Here is a 19,420-nt window from a genome sequence, read left to right as displayed (position 1 = left end):
GAAAGTTTGAAGAAAAAGGCTCTTTTTGAAAACAAATTGACAGCCACGGCGGACGTCAGGGATTGCAAAAGAAGCATTGATAAACAAGCTAATTGCCTAGGATGGACGGACAGACTTTTTACTAGTGAGAAGAGACATATGACTTCCATCACAAACTTGCTGAGCCTCTTTGAAAACCCTTGAATCCGTCAAGTTTAAGAAAGTTTAAGAAGAATTCAAGCCCGCTTGAAGCGTGAAGATGCCCTAAAATTTCCCCTCGTTCACAGGCTGGCGATGAAGAAACACGGATGATAAAATAATTATTCGTGTTTTCGCAACACAAGTTTTCCGCCTGCTGCACGTTTATTGCAGCTAAGGTGCAATACATCTGGGAAGAACGTGTACACTATGCAATTAATTCTTCCCAACATTGACTTATTTTGTGGTTTTCAATGACGCTCAGCAGGTTTCTAATTATATCCGTGTGTTCATTTTCACCGATTAAAAAGAGTAATTAGTACATTTCAAATAATTATTTTCTAAAGGGCTGCGCGGAACGAATTATAAAATCTTTCTACGGACCGTTTTCGCCTGACGGCAGCCATGTTGAAATATAACGTAGTTAGGTTGGGCGACAAAATCTAAAGTAAAAAAGTTAACCATAATTAATATAAAAAGTATAGAAAAAAAAACTATTAGCACGAATCTCTCGAATTCTAGCGTCTTCCAATCCGCAAATAAAGTGATTTGCTTCTTTTCCCCAACTCAGTCACGTAAAAATTCAACATGGCAACCGCCACGAAAAAAAAAAAAAAAACCCAAAAAAACGATTATTTAGACAACGAGGCCGTGCTGCTGGATGTGTGACGTCACGTGTTGGAGGCCAGCGCGGGACGCGAATTGAACACGAGTGCCGCGTCAGTGTTCCGGCTGCGACTCGAATCCTCACTCAACGGAGCCCTGGACTAAGGGCACCGACCAGAGACCGCAAGGTCCTTTCACTTTATCGATTAATTAAGTTTACGATGATGATGATGAACGCGTCTTAGCCGAACGCTCAGGCAGCACTGTTGCACAATCCCTGTCACGAGCTGGCCTCCAACGGGTGACGTCGCAAATCCATGACCAAGCCATTGTTGTCTAGGGGGCCGTGTGCTCCTCCTCACTCCGTACAGTGTACCACATGACACTGAAGACAGCGAGTGAGAGAGAAGGAAAGTGAGGAGTGGAAAGACGCCCCGATACCCGGACGCGTGCACCGACTTCACGTAAAAATTGTGTCGCAAATTGCTAGGCAATTGCGTTACACGTGCAACGCTCAGGTACCGCTCCGAAACGTTATCGAGTACGGCGTCTACGCTCACGGCGCCCTTCATCGCGATAGCTTAGCACGCGGCATATAATAAACTTGACAGCAGTTCCTGGAATGAAGATACTAGCGCTAGTCGGGTTTTAAGGCCTTGGCGGTTTTCCAGAACCTCCCCATTCTTCCCGGAATCAGATAGTCAGCGTTATGCTTTTGATTTGTATAGGAACAGCATGTCCGGCGAGATGCTTACTGGTTATTGCTGTGTTCACCAACATTACGAGATGCTGTCTGTTTTGATAGGCCATAGTGTTATCGCAGTTTGTTATTGTCCGCCGGCTAGTAATTTTACGACTTTTCTTGCTCGCCTAGAATCTTTTCTTGAGTTAGCAAATGAAAATAAATACAATATAATCCTAGGGGGCGACCTCAATATAAACGTGCTACTTGAAACGTCGGATAAAAGACAGAGGGATATGGTAATTAAAGCAAACGGATGTATGAATACGATATCTTTGGTTACTAGGATCACTACTGGATCTTCCACACTACTCGATTTGTTCATTAGGAGCTTTGCAACATCACAAACTAAATCTGGCGTAGTAAGAACTGACATAAGGGACTACTTTGGTATACTTTTGTGTGTAAAGATAAACAAAAATAAAAGACAGAATAAACCAACGGTGGTAAAGTTTCAGATTGAATATAGCGCAAGATAGCCTGGATGACTTTAGATGAAAACTTCCTTCCATGGACTGGAGCGACGTCCTTCACGAAACGGATCCAGATAAAGCGTACACTATGTTCTTCAATGAATTTCAAAAACTCTATGTAAGCTGTTTTTCATATAAATAAAAAAGTGCTTCTAGGAAAATTGGCAAATCATGGGTTACGAAGAAATTACTTGAAAAAATTCGTATAAAAAGAGCGCTATATCAAAAAATCTTGAAAACAAAGGAGATAGAAAAACTTTCTATCTTCAAACGTTATCGCAACCAGTTAAACAGAGAACTTCGAAACGCTCGAGAAACATATTTTGTTGATTTCATTTCAACGTGTGATAATAGAACCGATATTATAAGGAAAAAGCTAAACTCTGTTTTAAATCGTACATGTACCCCGAAACAAGTAGAAACGATAAAATGCGATGGTGAGGAATTGACAGGAAAATCATTAGCGAATGTATTCAATGAGTATTTCGTGAGTTTATCTAAAGACACCCCAGACTCAGATGCTTGGAAGTTTATACATTTTCGAAATTGTGCATCCATGTTCCTTAGTCCCGTTACTGATATAGAGGTAATATCCCTCTTCAGTGCATTAAAAAAACAGTAAAAGTTGTGACGCCGACGGTTTACACGTGAAGCCTGTAAAGTATGTAATAGATACTATTTCCCCTAGCCTGACTCATATTCAACCTCCCCTTGCAAATGGTGTGTTCCCCAAGCGAATGCAACTGGCAAAAGTACGGTTTTATTTAAGAAAGATAATAAAGATGAAATAGGGAATTATAAACCGGTTTCAATTTTGCCAGTGTTTTCAAAAGGCCTGGAAAAAAGTTTACTACTTTAAATGACTTCATTTGCAAATAATCCTAATATAGCAAGTTCATTTCAATTTGCCTTCCGCAGACAGCGGTACACTGTACTTGCTGTTCTTGCACAGAAAAAAAATATAATCTCAAGAACTTTGAAAATAAAAAAAAAAAACGAACTCTCAGTTTATTTAATGACTTTACGAAAGCCTTTGACCATCTTGATCACAATTTGATATTTAAAAAAAAAAACGGAAATGTATGAATTCCGTGGTCAATTGTTATTACTTATAAATTCATATGTGTCTTCCCATACACATTAATGGTTATTTATCGGCAATAAAATCCATTCAGTCAGGCGTTCCCCAGGAAAGCACGTGTGGCCCTTTCTTATTCAACCTTTACGTAAATGACATTGTAAATGTCAGCCAATCAACGAAGTTTATTATTCATGCTGAAGACACTAGTTTAGTTTTTACTGGTGATACCGCCTCAGATCTCGCATAGATACCGTGAATGATACGCTAGAAAAAATAGCGAGATGGAGTAAATGTAACGCTTTAAAAATAAACATAAATAAGACTAAGGCAGTTCTATTTCGCCCAAAGAATAAAGATGTTGACATAAACAAGACCATTTGTTAAAACTTTTCTAGAATTGAGTTAGTCGCTTCTTTTAGAACATTGGGTATTTTTTTCTCAGAGACAATGTCATGGGACTATCACGTTAATTACATTAAATCCAAATTGTCCACCATTGTTAGCTTGATATATCGTAATGAACACATATTTCCACTTCAGGTAAAGTTGTTTATATAATTTATTATTTTATTCCGATATAAACTATAGTCATCTAGTATGGGGCATAACTACTTTTACTAACTGGAAAAAAATATTCATTTTGCAAGAAAAAAGGTACTAACAAGTGTTGCGTTTAATTTATTACTAAGAAGTATTACATTTAATTGCATTATAATTACTAAGAAGTAATTGCGAAGTCCCACTCGCATATCCAACGGATTCACTTTTACTCAAGTAGGTGTAATTAAAATTTTTGATTTGTCTAGATATCGCCTCTGCGCAAAATATATGACTGAAAAAAACAAAAAAAAACATGGATGTACATCATCTTGAACATTTAGCGAATCTGACACAAAAAGTACACTCGTACCAAACGCGCATTCCGCAACCCTGGCAAGTGCCTCTTTAGAACGAATTACGGCCATTATACCACAGCACACAGGCTACCGACCATCAACCACCTTCATATGCACAACATAGAACTTGACACGCTATCGGTGGGTACCTTGCGGGACATGATACTCTCTGGGCAGCAAAGTGGAAAGATGGGCCAGTTGGTTTATGGTTCTTTAAATAAATAAAAGCGCCAAAAAGACAAGGACAAAGAAGTGGAACGACACAAGGCGCGTCAAATCAGGCACGATTGAACGGTGCCTTCGTGTGTTTTTTTGTTGTTGTTGTTGTTGTTGTTTTTTTTGTAGAGGAGGATATGCTTGTTTTGAGTATTGCACAATTAATTAACGTACAGTATTTTTTCTGGGTTTTCCTTGAATGTTGTAAGGCAGTGCTCTTTTTTGTCTTGCCTTAAATATTGTACGCCGGAAACTTTGTTATAGTGCCTTGAACGATGTATGCAAGTGACTTTTGCTATAGTGTCCGCTTATTTTCTTCAGTATCATATGTCTCTTTGCCGACTGTTCAACCTCTTTTTTGGTTAGTGTTCTCAGTGTATTTCCTTTTTTCCGTGGACGCTGCTTGTGGCTGCTGAAGTTATAGGGGCTTAGGAATAGTCAAGCCGTATCAACAGCTGTTTTCCAAAGCCCCCCCCCAACACTGCACCTTTTGTTGGAAATAAACCTATTATTATTAATATTATTATTACTATTATTATTATTATCACGCGACCTTTCCGCCAGCCAATGAGCGTCGAGCCTCGCCTCCCGTACACGAGCGTTGCCTTCCACCATGCTTGATTGAGCTGCGCCCTCGACTAAGTGTTGTCAAGGGCAAAAAAGCTCGAATGGAGCCAGAGGTGCTACTGCACTGACTTCAGTCCCATCCTTCATCACAAGTTGGCTTTAATGCTACCCAAGACGCGACCGCGAGTGTGTGATTTTCGAAAGTACTTTTTTATGGGCGAGTGTTTGCGCATGCAAAGTATTCTGCAGTCAGAGGTGTGTCCTCGTATGATCCCCATCCGTAACGTCACGGCCAGAATTTTCCTCGCCGTGCTGACACTGTTTGTGATCCCTTATGGTCATTTGGGGGCGACATTTTTAATGGTACGTATGCGTGGAGGAAATCGAAAATGAAACTGCAGATAAAGATTTCCCTCCCCAGAAGTTTCACATTTTATTTTATTCGAGGACAGCTCCAATTCTGTTCTTTCTTTTTTTAAATTGTCTTGGATTTTCATTAAACCATCTTGGAGGTTAATTTTTTAGGTTAATTGGTATTTATCATTTAAAAAAAACCGAAACCTAGTTAAAATTCAAGTTCCGTGTTTTCGGTGAATACCGAAGAAACCCGCAAACTCGGGGTTCATAGGCCTCACGAGAACTCGGGGAGGCGGTCTTATCAAGATCGGGCTGAACCGACCCCCAAATTGCTTAAATGGAAAAAAAAAAAAAGAAAAACTTTCTGGGGAAAAAAATTTCTATCTACAGCTTTTTCTTTTTAATTTTGTTTGTTTGTTTTCTTGACCCGGGACACAGCTCCCATTGAACTGACAGCGCGAGGTTGGTCCTTCCTTCTGTTCTGAACTACACACCTTATCTCGTATCCATCTCGACGTATCCATCCACCTGGACATTTTCCAAGTAATTGGCTCACCCGTATGTTCTCCGGAAGTTGGGGAATTCCATGCACATGTTGTTTATTTTCAGACAAAACTCCTCATAAGCTCCGTTTTTTTTTTTTTATATATATATGTATATATTTTTGTCCGAAACAAAAACAATTATATCGACAAACACCGAATTCATAGGTAAAATATATCTCCCCTCCCTGAATTTGGGAAAACAACAAAGATAACCCCCCTCCCCCCCCCCCCCCCCCCCCCCTGAACAAACTTCACCTTTCGCAAGAAAGGTTTTCCATGCTATTGCTAATATATTGTCATCACACTGAAAACATTTTTTATTTAATATAAATCTCATTCACATCGTTTATCAATACAGGCTTTTTGTCACCTACATGAAGTTTTTTTGACAAGTGAAAATAGAATTTTTTAGAAAGCTCAGTAACGTTAGCATATTTACTTCTTCGTACAAACTATGTCCAAACAAAAATTTAAAAAAGGCTCGTTACACATTTGCGCACATTGTATTTTACGTAGTATGACGTATCAAATGAGTTATGTGTTAATGGCTCGAATATTAATGCATTGACGCAGGCGGAGGTACTTGCATATTATTACTTTTATGTTGTTTTTCAAACAGTAGACTAAAGTATGGTATCTTCACACTGCTCCGCCTTGAATGCTACATTTTTTTTTTATCTCTGTTGTATTTTGTGTGCTTTCGTTAAAGTGACCTGCCGTATGTTTCATTTCATCGTTGTACTATTTTTTTTTGGGGGTATATTATTGCTCGTTGGATTTCGCCTGTTGTAAAAGGGGTCCGAACACTCGTCGAGCTGCCCTTGCAGTTATTTGTTCCGAGTCCCCCGTTTCTAATATGAAACAAATAAAGACATTATTCTATTATTATAACCACACCCTGTTGTAGCATAAGAAAAGCAGAACAAGCTGCTTCCCCACGAAGCCCTCCCCTCTTTCCACTCTGAACGCAGAGGAGGCGAGTTCCCGCTCGCCTCTTCCCCAGCGTTTGCTCTTCTAAAGGGGAAAGAGTGGAGGAATTTGGATGTGTGTGTGGTTGCCGGGGGGGGGGGGGGGGGGGGGGGGGGGGGGAGAGAAGCTTATCCTAGGGCATAGCTTCCTCTATACTCACAAAGCCTGGCAGTTCAACGGCGGAGCCACAGAGTGCCCGGTTGCAGACTTGGAGCGCGAGGATCTGGTAGCACAGAGCATCAAAGAGCCATTTCTCGGGCAACCTAAACATCAGCGCACAGGTTTTGCAGCGGCGAGGACCCGAAACACACTTATTCGCTCTGGAGAAGTGCGTTTCGGCGTCTCGCGGTAGCGAGACGCCGAAACCACGTAACCCTGGAGCCTTCCAGTCATAGACGCCAAAATTCTCGGCGACTTTTTCGCCAAGTGCTCAGAGTAGGGCCAAGGGTCTTTTTGTTGCAACTTAGTTTGCAGCGAGAAATGGGGGGAGAGCAGGAGACGAGAGGGGAAGACCGAACGCCAAGCTCGGGTTCGAATGATTAGTGGGTAGGATTGAAGCCTTTGTCTCCACTGCACTCACCGAACGCGTTATAGAACGCGAAACGCCAGCGTCCGGCGTTTGGCTTTCACATTCGAGCGCGTTCGGCGAGTGAAGTGGAGACAAAGACAGCCGTTGTCTTCACTGCATTCGTCGAACGCAGTGTTCCGGCACCCGGCATTCGTCGAACTTCGGCAACGTCCCGGTACCGGTAAGTGATAGAGAAATGAATGTGTGTGGCCCCGAAGAGTGGCGAAGAAAGGAGACAGTTGCAGAAGCTTGCGTAGTTTTTATTCGAGGACAGCTCTAATTCTGGGAATTTCACGTCATGATGGCGCTTAAGACGAGGACAAAAGGGAGACTAGACAACACGGAGCGCACCGTGTTGTCTAGTCTCCCTTTTGTCCTCTTCTTAAGCGCAATCATGACGTCAAATTCCCAGTACCAACTAGCCCAACAATATGCATCTAATTCAGGGTTGTTCGGTTTTGCACGGTTTTAATAAAAACCCTGTCGGGGGTTATTTACCGGGGTTTATTGGAATCTACCGAAAACACAGAACCCTAGTCACAATCAACGAGGGGAAACTTGGAGTTAGAAAGGTATTTACGGTCCCGTATTCATTTTGCTTTAATAGAAATCTGAAGACTAAACAAAGGAGTCCCCGCGCGGAGTAACGGACTTTATATTCCCTCGGTGAATTTAGAGCGCCCCAAAAGAGCTCGCACCTTTAGTGCGGTAGACGCAAGTGCGCGCTCGCACAACCAAGAAGACACAAACAAAACAAATTATGCCACAGTAGCTCTTGTCGCTACGCTGAATCTCGACGAAACGCGTATAGCGTTTCGTGCAGGGGTTCTAACCCGGCGAAAGATGGCGCATCCCACCTCGCAACGGCCCGCAAACCGTGGTGCTCGGGAATTTGGTCAGTCCTCCCAGGCGTCAGCGGTTTCAAACGCAGCCACCACAACTCACCTTGATCGCCGCCAACGGTTCCTCTATTGTCTTAGAAGAGCCAATTTTTTTTTTCTCCAGGGTGTCGGCGGTTTCGCGCAGCCGCAAACCGCGTCGTCTCTGGGCCTCGGTACGCTGTCGCGTATACGTTGTGCCATGGCCGCTCGGTCCACACCTCTTCGCGGCGCGTTCTTGGAAGAGTGCGAGGCGACTGTTTCCCTATACGTAAGCGGGAAAGTGGACGTAACCAGGGAACGAATGGAGCGAAAGAGCACTGCGGGAACTGCACCGCGGCTTCGCGAAACCAGTCCAGTTATAATGGCGACCATCCAAACCAAAGACGGCTGTAAGCACCCAGGCAATATAAGCTGACGCGCTCCAAGACCGCTCCCAATTCACCGAGGGAATTTCCCCACGAGCCATTCAGAGGAGCCTGTGCGCCGCCAGCGGGACGAGCACCAGCGCCACTACTCCGAGGGAAGAGCCGGGAGCTGGCACCCCGTTGACGTCTTTGCTCCAGGCGTCCTGGAAGGCGGCGAGCAGCTTCTCGGCGACCTCCTTGCCTGGCTTGGCCGACTCGGGACACGTTCCCTGGGGCACCAGGCAGGTCCGCGTGGCCTCGACGGCGGCACTGGAGGAAGTGGAAGAAGGCGAAGACGCGCGCCGAGGTGTAAAGAACAGTAAGGATCGTCTCGAAAGTTCGGCAGGTAAAACAACGTTCTGCGGCTCGTCGCTCGGGCGAAATGATTACGCGACAGCCGCCGACGAAGCGAGGGCAGGGCGTCTCTTTGGAACGCCCGACCTGCATCGCGCACCAGTTGCCTTCCGCAGTGCTTTGGATGCGCGTATGCAAACTCGAGGCTCGCGAGATGCGTCACCGAAGGCTGCGTGAGAGCGCCCGCTGGCGGCGAAAAACCTAGCTAAGAGAACAGGCGACATGCGAGACCAAAAGCGTCGCTGTGGTCAGCCTTCTACGATTGGCGAACCTTACGGTCAAAGTTACTCGATTAATAGACCGATCTCACCAAGCGTTCGGCGCATGCGTGATGCCGCCATAACTTTAGTTCGCAGGAGGCAGCTGGCAGTGCACGAGACAGCTGGTTCAGTCTTACGCCCTGCACGCGCTGAGCTCTAGCATGGTCATCCCACGTGCGAAAATACTGAAGTTCCCTGGATGCATTGCGGCAGTGGTGGCGTAGCCAAACTGGCTGGTGAGATCGGTCTATTCTAATTTCGTTAATGAAAATACGAGGAATGTCAGAACGTCAACTTCGACGGTGTTGGTTTGAAAACGCGATGATACAACCGTCCACCGTGCTTCGTGCAGGCACCTTCGAAATTGTCGCTGGCAATCCCTAACTCTGGTCCCGACTTCACAGACGGGAGTCGCAAGACAACCGGAACATGCTGACAAATTTTAGGGAGCACAGAATGTGTTGTGAATGAGCAGGACACATGATGCTGTGTGTGTGTGTGTGTCGTTATGTGACGTCACAAAATGACCTCGTGACTTCACCCGACTCACGTCACATCATGTCATGGTGTTACGTGACATCATGCTGTCACATTGCGGCCATCACAGCGTCTACATGGCGTTTCACCGTGCCCTGTAAAATACGCAGTTTTGAAACAAAAAATACCAGCCTTTCAACTCTTGTGAAAAAGGAAGAGCAGCGGAGCTGTACTACGTGCTGCCATCTATGAGCCACGGTGGCAAACAGACAACCGGCAAGCAGGTGTCTGGTTGCCGCCGTCGCTCATAGATGGCAGTAGCTGTCCAGAGCGTTGTGTCTAGCTTTATTTGTCCACGGACACGAAACTGGAGAAACTAGCCCTTAACAGCTCCGCTGTAGAAATCTAGATGACGCTTCGACCGACGGGAGGCGGACTGAAGGGGATCAGTGGGTACCCCTCCGCCGTTGTTAAACAACCGAGCTAATCTGGTAACGTTGATTACGATCAACAGTACTCGATTAGTTCAGTTACGGAACCGCCCATAAACGCTGCTTCCACAAGGACCACCCCCCCCCCCCCCCCCCCCCCCGTCCTATCTCCTGTCATTCGACGCACAACCGTTTTGGGGGATGGCTGCCACGGTAACCAGTGTATTCCTTGGAGCAGTGGTTCTCAACCACCAATGTTTCGCGGACCCCTTGTGGATCGGCGAGGGGTGAGGACAGGGGGAAGGTATAGGGTAAATATAATAATAATTGAATAACTGGATTTAAGTGTAAAGTAGACCTTTCTTTTTGACATGCACACGAGGAAACTCGCCCAAAAACTGAAATATTTCTTCTCGACCTGGAAAAAAAAAACTATTATGGACCGGGCTTGATTGATGAACACGGACCCCTAGAATGTCTTCGCGGACCCTGAAGGGTCCGCGGACCCCCATTTGAGAACCACTGCCTTGGAGAATGTAAAGGTGCGGCCGTAAGGACTAACAAATTTGGCACGCCTCGCAAAATTCAAATTCCAAACGTACATACCTGAATTTGGGCACCCGAATATACCTTCGTAAGAAGTGGCCTATATTTTTTCAGAGCTCAAGTCAGATGTGGTAAAATATTAAAAGTCAAGCAAAAACGGCGGCCTTGCTTTTCCTATGCCCTATGCCGGATGCTTGTCGTCTGCACACTGGGTTATGAGCTTGCTTCCTGATGGTCATTGTTCCTATATTTCGTTAGAAGTATTAATTATCACGATTATCTTGCTCAACCCCAGTCTCTGCTGTTGGTTTTTACCTTTTTCGAGTTCAGCAAGCCACCAGGGAGCGAGCTCATAAACCACTCTGGAGACGAGGAACATGCTGATATACATGGCCTCCGATTCTGGTTAAAAAGCGAAAACTGAGACACTCACGAAATAAGTACCATGTACGACAATGAAGGCTGCTAATTTACAACAGATTTTATTAAGAAACATTCACTCAGCCACTTCCTCGTTCACCGCGTACTTATAACCAAGCCATAAACCGATAAGAAATCGGCAATCTTACATGAAGCCATCTAAAAGAGGCATTTCCTTATTCGGCAGAATAAACAACGGCATTCTTACACACTTTTCAACCGCGTTCTTGAGAAAGTTTCAACGATTTCTGCCTCCGTCCTTTCAATCGTTGTTTTTCGAAACTTCGACGAAGCTAGAAGTGGTTCACAACCGCAACGCGTACAATGTTTTTAAATGATATGAACCGACTAGACCCAAGCAGTTTTTATTGTTCCGATTTTTCTTGATTCTCAATATTTCACTATACGTCAAAATTCGGCTCTAAAGAATAGATGAAAACTTTTGGCGAAACTATGTTCGCGTTCCGAATTTCGGGTATGTGCGTTTGGAATTCGAATTTTGCGAGGTGGGCATAATGTGTAATTAGTCCTTGCGGTTGCACCTTGTATATTTCAAAGCACAGCATGTAGATGGCGTTTCACGGGATTTTATGATAGAGTTCCTAGACAAGAGCTTCGAACAAATAGCGACCTTCTTTGAAGCGCCGACTGCGTGACGGTGCAGGTCTTAGAAAGCGAATGGCGGCGCACAGCAGACGACTGAACTGAGTGACGCCATTTTTATTCCGGAATGTGCTTTGACATTTGTATTGGTTGTCGTTACTTGTTAAAAGAAGTATCACTGAAAGTCTTTATTTTATGGAGCACACAGTTTTGAAACGAAAATCAAAGTGGCGCCTCTAACGAAGGGAGGCGGATTTAAGAGAGAGGGGGGTGGGGGGGGGGGGGGGGGGGAATATTCCCTTTTGGGGGATTTCTACAACTAAGGTAATGTTGTAACACTGATTACGGCACAGATTAACGTGACCTGTGACGTCCCGGACGTCAGGTGTCACACCTGGCAGCCAAATCATGAAGTTGTAAAAGGTGAAAACAAAAAGGTTTCGGTGGGCCGATAAAAGCTTCATTGAACTTACTCGGTAAGTTCCTTGATGCCAGCCTTCGACGTCTTCAGGGGCACGGAGAAGAAATTCAGGATAATTTTGGACACGCAGGCCTTGAAACGCTCGCCGTCGTAGCACTTGAAAGCTCTAATCAGCTCTGAAATTGAACATTAGCCTGCGTCACTTAAATCACTGCACTCGGTAGACTACGGCCGTGGACAACTTTATGTGGCCTTTTCGACGAGAGAAGTGCGCGTGCACAGCTTGAATCGGCGTTCATGTACGTGCACACGCACCTCTGACTACATAGCCGCATTAGGAAGTTCTAGAATAGGGGTTCACCAAGGTTTGGGGGCCGCTAGGCCGTATGGGGGAACTGAGCGCAGCGATAGTCGCCGTGACATGCTTGCGCTTCTCGCTTACAGCGTCGATACGGCTGTCAACCAAAATTAATAAAGCGAACAATTAAAAAAAAAACGTATGTACATATACGCTTAACACTTTGTGTTGCTCGTGCCACAAATATTGGGTAAAGTGAAAGCAAATCTACTTTTTTTTAAATCATTCAATGTTAGGAGAAAGGGAGAGAGATAAGTTCCTTATTATGTTAGGATGTTTCAAGTCAAAAACATACCAATACGATTCACACACACACACACACACATATATATATAAACTAACGGTGATAAAAAGTGCACGTGATATATATATATATATATATATAAAACTGAGAAGAAAAAAACCCTTAGTGAAAAACAGCAACAACGGACGATTTAATCTTCGACGTTTCGAAGATTAAATCGTCCGTTGTTGTTGTTTTTCACTAAGGGTTTTTTTTTCTTCTCAGTTTTATACCCACGCCTTCGGCCTCCCGCCACCATGCCCGTTATATATATATATGTATATATATATATATAGAGAGAGAGAGAGAGATAGAGAGAGAGAGAGAGAAACAACGATGATTTGGCCGAATCTTCAAAACATACCGAAACACACCGAATTCGTGGGAAAGATAAACCCCGAAAAATACTGTAAAAGGGTTGATAACTGGGCCAGTTGGTAATTAAACGTTTGAACGGTATTAGCGCACACGTATGGAGAAGAGAGAAGAGACAGGAAAGAGCGCTACTCACAACTATATTTACAAAGATGAAGAGAAGGAAGAACCTCGTCAAGATCCCTATAAAGATGACAAAAGAAAGAAAAAGAAACAGAAATATAAAACACTTAGTAGGGTGTTCCCTCGCGGGCACATGCTTGAGACACTAGTTCTTTGTTTAAACACCAAATCCGTTGTTGGCCTTTACGTTACCGTGGTGCAGGGTGTATTTGCATCAGTCTTGGCTCGCGCGGGGTCACCTTGTCAGAGAGGAAGAGGAACACCTCATCCGTGGTCGGCTGTCACTTTGTCATCGTGCCTGATGTCTCGCGGGCACCGTGACTCATGCAGGGTCTTCATTGTGCGTAATAAAAAGTCTATTTCCTTGCTTGTTAAGGCTACCGATTCAACACTTATGGATTTATTAGCGGCGGACATGATGTGGTAGGCTTCCACAACCTCGCGGGTCAATTTATGTTTGAGCCTCTCTAGGATTCTTGTTTCCCCGAAAAATACGCGTCCCAAATTGGAAGAAACATAAACCACAAAAACACGGAACCCTAGACGCAACACCAGACATATGCGCATTACTGAGATGAAGACTAAATACCGTTACCCATTACTCACTCCAAAATTAACGAAGTACGTAACTCGTCGCTGCAGTTACAAAGGTAGCGCGTTACCTCAGCTTGAAAGTAACCCGTTACGTTCTCGTTGCTCCGAGTACGTCACTTTTATGAAGCAGTAACCGCTTCCAGTATTGCTCGTCATTAATAATTCATTGCATTTAAAGGCGTTCATTCGGGGATAACTGTGACTGTACTAACAGGACACCTTTTCTATGGTGTATGCAGCGTGTTTTCGTGTTGGAAATTACAGGCGGCAGCTGGGGGTGAGAAATAGGTAAATACATAACTCGTTCATTTCTCTGAAAAAGTACTTATAGTCGGTGGCAGTTCAAGGGTTCAGGAGAAGCTCCTCCCAGCTCTTTCACTTCAGCAGAGCGAACGCTGGAGAGGCCGTCAACTCCTCTCCAGCGTCCGCTCTGCTAGGGTAGGAAGAGGCGGAAAAGCTTCCCACGAACTCTTAAACTGTCACCGACTATAGGTCGTTGCTGAGTTACCAAAAAAAGTAACTACGTAGAAGTAACGCGTTACGCACAGGTCTGAACGCAAACAAACCAAAGAAGCGAGTGAACGGATGCAAAAAAATTTCAAAGCCTTAATTATCTTTGTGTTTGTGTGTGTGTGTGTGTGTGTGAACAGCAAGGACTAAAACAAAGCACCACCACAATCACACAACCAAGAGAGCTCCGACTGTTTTCGCTGCTCCTAGATGGCTCGACGCTTCACTCAAATCGAATCGACTTGGCCAGCCTCACTGCCAGTTGTAATAAATTGCAAACATAAAATAATCATTACTACATATAAAAACAAATTAAAAACGAGCAATTCATTAAATAAAAAAAATGCAATTTATCAAGATAGCGGTGTTTATGCAAGGTTGCTAACAATCGCTTTATGAAACTTTATTTTCCGCGAGCTTCAGCGTCTGAAAGAATCGCTATTGTTGCTGCGCCGTTAGCCGTTGTGGCTCTCTAATATCTAGGGGATTGCAAATGCTAAGGAAACAGGAAGGCTCGGCTGCGATATGTATAGCGAAGCTCGTAGAGGATTGACCCCGTAAGTGATGACGTCACAACATGGCGTCTGGGTCCAAACAAACCGTTGCTAGGTGCGTTGCTATGGGCTAATGCATGGAGACTCCACCTGAGGCTAGACATTTGCTTACAAGTAAGTAAATAAGTTTTTGTAAGCAACCTAACTTCTTGATATCTAATTACGAAGATGTTCGTGTCGTCTCAGTGTCGTATTGCAACGATGAAAGCCATTTCAGAAGTATTTAACTCAGTTTTGCTTTGGTAGCAGACGACACGATAGGTTCGCTGGCCTCTGTTCCAGCGGGCGTCTTCATTGAATTGCGTCGGTAAACGAGCGATAAAAACAAGTGCATCGATCGCCATGGCCGTACAGGCATCCGCAATGTACGTTTTTTTCTGTGAAGAACCCAGCTTAGTTCAGAGGGATGAAAATGCCGTAAAATCAAACCACGCCATGCAGATCAGTTACGACGACGAGCTGAAGTGCATTACCTGCGTAGTGCAGGCCGGCATGAGAAGCAAATCGTACGCCGTCGAGGTAAGTCGTTTGTTATTATTATAATTGAGGCTGTCAGGTTATTAAAGAATTTCATGTCTATCGCCATTTCGCAGTATCTTTTTTTCCTTGGTGTACATCAAATTGTGTGGATGTGCTCTTTTGGTGAAGATCTCTATCGAACCCCCGATGCGAGTACAATCTGTAATAAAGTCACCCTATGTTTTTTGTTTTTTTATTCAGTTATTTTGTGCTTTGGGGTCTTGCGGGACTCTGAAGGAACAGCAAGAATCTTTCTCCACGCGATGGTTACAACCAGGTACGAAGCACCCTCCCGTAGCCGAGTCCGCGAACAAAATTTGGGATCTAGACCGAACGCCTGAAGTGCTTTTCTCACGGGTGCAATGCGATCTTTTAGCAGCCGATCAAATCAATCGACTTCAGGACTTTCAATAAACCATATTTTGCGTCGCACCCCGCTATGAATTCTTATAAGCGTCTGAAACTCGTTATATTTCAAACTTATGCAATATCAGGATGTCGTCTTTATCTACACGATTCAGACGCCGGCGCTGGCTTGGCCGGCGGGCGTGTGGCAGACGGCATACTTCTGCATCCGTCGTCTGCTGCAGTCATCTTGAGGACCGGAAGTTGCAGTCGTAAATATGGCAGAAACAAGCGATTACCGCCACACTTATGTCGAAACATATATGACATTCAAGCTTTCTATATCTGTGATTTTTAGGAGTTTAAATCCTACTCCCGATTTTCGAACGGTCGGATTTTCGTAGTGAAACCTAGCTACATGCATTAGTCCATAGCAACGACCCTAGCAACGGTTTGTTTGGACCCATACGTCACACTTACGGAGTCAATTGCGGATAGCGTACCAATTAAACAATCTACTAAAATCCTCTATTAGGGACGCTCTTGAGGCTAGCGAGACGCGTGTGCAGTGCTGCGGAGAGCGGGGGGCGAGAAACGGTCTACGGAAACTCCCTATTATTTGAGGCAGCATTAGGGGGTTTTCGTAGACCGCAATTCCCCTTCCGCTAAGCCTTCAGCAACGAAGAAACCGCTACTGCGCCTGCGTGCCGACGGCCTTGATTGTAGAGTTTCGGTTATTGTAGCGGGTTTCGGAGAGCATTGCGGGACGGCGAAAACGATCTACGAAAACTCCCTCATAACGTTGAGATACGGGTCACTGCGTGTCACCTAAAGAAACACAACGGGAAGTTCGAAGTGTATGAATGGAATTGTAATTAGGGAGTTTTAGTAGACCGTGTTTCCCCCTCCGCTAACCCTCCGCTACGAAGAAACCGCCACTGCGCCTGCGCGCCAATAGCCTTGGCTGAAGAGTTCCGGGTAACGGAGGGGCTTAGCGGAGGGGAAAACACGGTCTACTAAAACTCGCTATGGATTTCACCTCTACTCGTCACTTCTTTCTTACAAATAAAAGTCAAACTTTTTTTTTTCTTTTTTGTCCGTGCAACTTTTAAGAGTGATTACCTTTGAAGGAACTCTCGTGCACGATTTCTTGGCGGAACTTCTCGTAGTTCAGCCTTGCCCGAGTAAAGTATTCTTTCTCGGCCGCAGTCGCGCACTGCTCCGACGGTCCGAAGCAGTCCGGTTGGGCGGGGAGATGACTGCGAGAGAAGAAATATGTGTGCGAACGAAACATTGCATGCACGCGAACCTCCCATACTGTCGATCATTATTTTTCATTGCCACAAATTTCGTAATTTTTTTTTTTTTTTTTACGGGAACAACGCAGAAGCTTGGGTGTCCTTTCGGAAGGTGCTTGTAGGCAGGAGCAGTTCTAAATTTTACTCTCTGGGTAAATATTTTAAAGTACCTACTGTAATTTTTGTAAACTAGACTTGTAATGACTAGGCATAGTTTCGGTTTGCTTCAACTCGCTTGGTGACAATTTCAAAACTATGTACTCCTGCGAAAACGGGACATTATTCTTTATTGGGACAAAAAGACGGGACCTACCTCAAATGTCCCGGCCAAAACGGGACGTCTGGTCACCCTAGCTAAGGTCTCCTCAAAATGTTTTTCTGGTCTTTTTAAAAGTACCAAAAGTGTGCGTGCATAGCTTTTATAGGCGCTGAAGATGCGCGAGAGTGGAGATTACGAAAACTCCTTATATGACGTAACCCTCCGGTGAGAGGGGATTCAGCGGTACTTTGAAAATTATTTTCTGCAGCCTCCGTGCACCAATTTGAAAAATAACCTCGATATTCCTGATCCTGGAGGCCAAATAAAGACGATTTAGATGTTTTTACTCCAGAACCGCTTCAGTTTCCCTTCAAATCATGATATGATCACGAACGCGCCTTATATCACGACCTCGGTCTTTCAGAGGCCCGGAATAATGAGGTATTATAATTGTTATTATCATTATGATATACCCAATGAGGATGTCGATCTGACCGTCCAGAGCGCTCTCCTCTTCCTGTGCCAGGTGGGGCATGTTGTCATTCATGACATCGAACAGCTTTTTGAAGCATTTCGCAGCACCTCGAAGATCGCATTCTTCGACGGCCAAAATGCCTAAAAAAGAAATAATTTGTTTTACACACACACACACACACACACACACACACACACACACACACACACACACACACACACACACACACACATATATATATATATATATATATATATATATATATATATATATATATATAAGGTTTATAGCCAGCGCTTTTTAAACTGTTTTATATTTATACTAAATTCTCTTCCCTTTTTAACAATTTCCTCCTTTCCTCCTTCGATAACGTTGAAACCTTTGGAAGCTGGTTGTTATATTTTATATTTTGTGCCATTGTATGTTGTTGCTTAATGAAAGAAGTTCTGTTTGCGCCCCCGTCCTCGATGTTTTATACTTTCAAGTCTTCGTAGCGACACTTAACTAAAAAGAGGTCATTTGAGCAAATCGACATTTTAGCGAACATTGGTCATTTCAGCGAATGACGTTCTAGCGAACGATGTTTTAGCGAATATGCTTCTTTCGCTTTTGTTTTTACTAGAGCCGGAGATGCTTGTCTGGCTTTTCCTTCTTTTACCGCGGCGGAAAACAACGACACGGAAGTGCCTATTTTGGTTTTAATGAAACAACGTAGCAATTTATTACGAGGCAACACGGCGTGGAAGTGAAAAAGGTAACATTACAGAAATCAAGAGGTGCGCCAGAAACGAAAAGCCATTCGCTAATCCGTTATTCGCTCAAATAAGCGCCGCCATTCGCTAAAGCGTCGTTCGATCAAACGTAGGGGGCGGGGCGTCATTCGCTAAAATGTCATTCGATTAAGTGAGTGCCTCCCGCAGTAATAAATGCTCTAAAGCAAAAGCAAAAGGAATTTTACCTCGCACGCCTGTTCATCAAACCTTTCTATCGGTTATTTACATGGAATCTTTTATACCGGGAAGGCGAGCGCGTGCGGCGTGTAGTTACATTCTCAACATTCTCCTCGATCGGTAACTGCGGTTAACCCTAGGTGCAGTTAAGTGTGAATGTTTAACTAGGGTATTGGAAACGCGAATCGTCCATTTCATCGAGGGTCTCCACGCGTCAATTGGTCACATCATACCTCGGGGCCACTGGAGTGCGCAGGCGAGAAGAACAACCACGCCGAAAGCTGCCTTCATGACTGTCGGGTCCCGGGGTGCGGCTCGCGTCTGACGAATACCGCGCAGGACGCGAAAGATATCCCGCTGCGCACACGTAATATCACAGTCGAAGAAGGGCCGCTTATCGGACTGGCCTTTCGTGCCAAAAGGTCACACCTAGTGTGCCCAGATTTCAGAGTGCTTCCAATCACTCGAAAGGGGTCACGTGGTTTGCAGGCCGCGTTTGCAATAAGAGCTGCAGAGCGAGGGTTACGTAAGCGTTGATCGTCTGCGTGTGCCTCCGCCTTTTCGTCCGCTTTCCTTCTTGTCTGGAGCCAACGCAACACATGCGCACTTACGACCCATTTGCGCAGGGGGCGTTCGCCATTGAATTGAAAACGCTCCCCGCGGTTTCACTTCCTCCATCTCTTAAATCTAGGCTCTCTGGTTTCACCTGCGAGTGTCTGAAACTATGTGGCACACGCGCTTGTACGGGCACGAGCAGTGAGTGTCACTGTTGACCTAATGACA

General features: G+C 44.6%; 1 protein-coding gene across 1 annotated transcript; it reads right to left on the bottom strand.

Moving 5' to 3' along the window:
• Positions 1-7,442: 7,442 nt before the first annotated feature.
• On the bottom strand, positions 7,443-19,012 carry LOC115325338. The gene is made up of 5 exons (XM_040209930.3): positions 18,871-19,012; positions 17,686-17,827; positions 16,778-16,914; positions 12,047-12,170; positions 7,443-8,752 (listed from the first exon to the last, which is right to left on the bottom strand). The coding sequence occupies exons 1-5, from the start codon at positions 18,926-18,928 to the stop codon at positions 8,545-8,547; spliced, it is 669 nt and encodes a 222-aa protein (XP_040065864.2). The 5' UTR covers positions 18,929-19,012; the 3' UTR covers positions 7,443-8,544.
• Between the last annotated feature and the right edge of the window lie 408 nt (positions 19,013-19,420).

The sequence above is a fragment of the Ixodes scapularis genome, unplaced genomic scaffold, assembly GCF_016920785.2.
Source record: "Ixodes scapularis isolate PalLabHiFi unplaced genomic scaffold, ASM1692078v2 PGA_scaffold13__105_contigs__length_92229423, whole genome shotgun sequence".
Lineage (NCBI taxonomy): Eukaryota > Metazoa > Arthropoda > Arachnida > Ixodida > Ixodidae > Ixodes > Ixodes scapularis.
The sequence above is the reverse complement of the archived record's forward strand: the minus strand, read 5'-3'. Positions and strand labels throughout refer to the sequence as shown.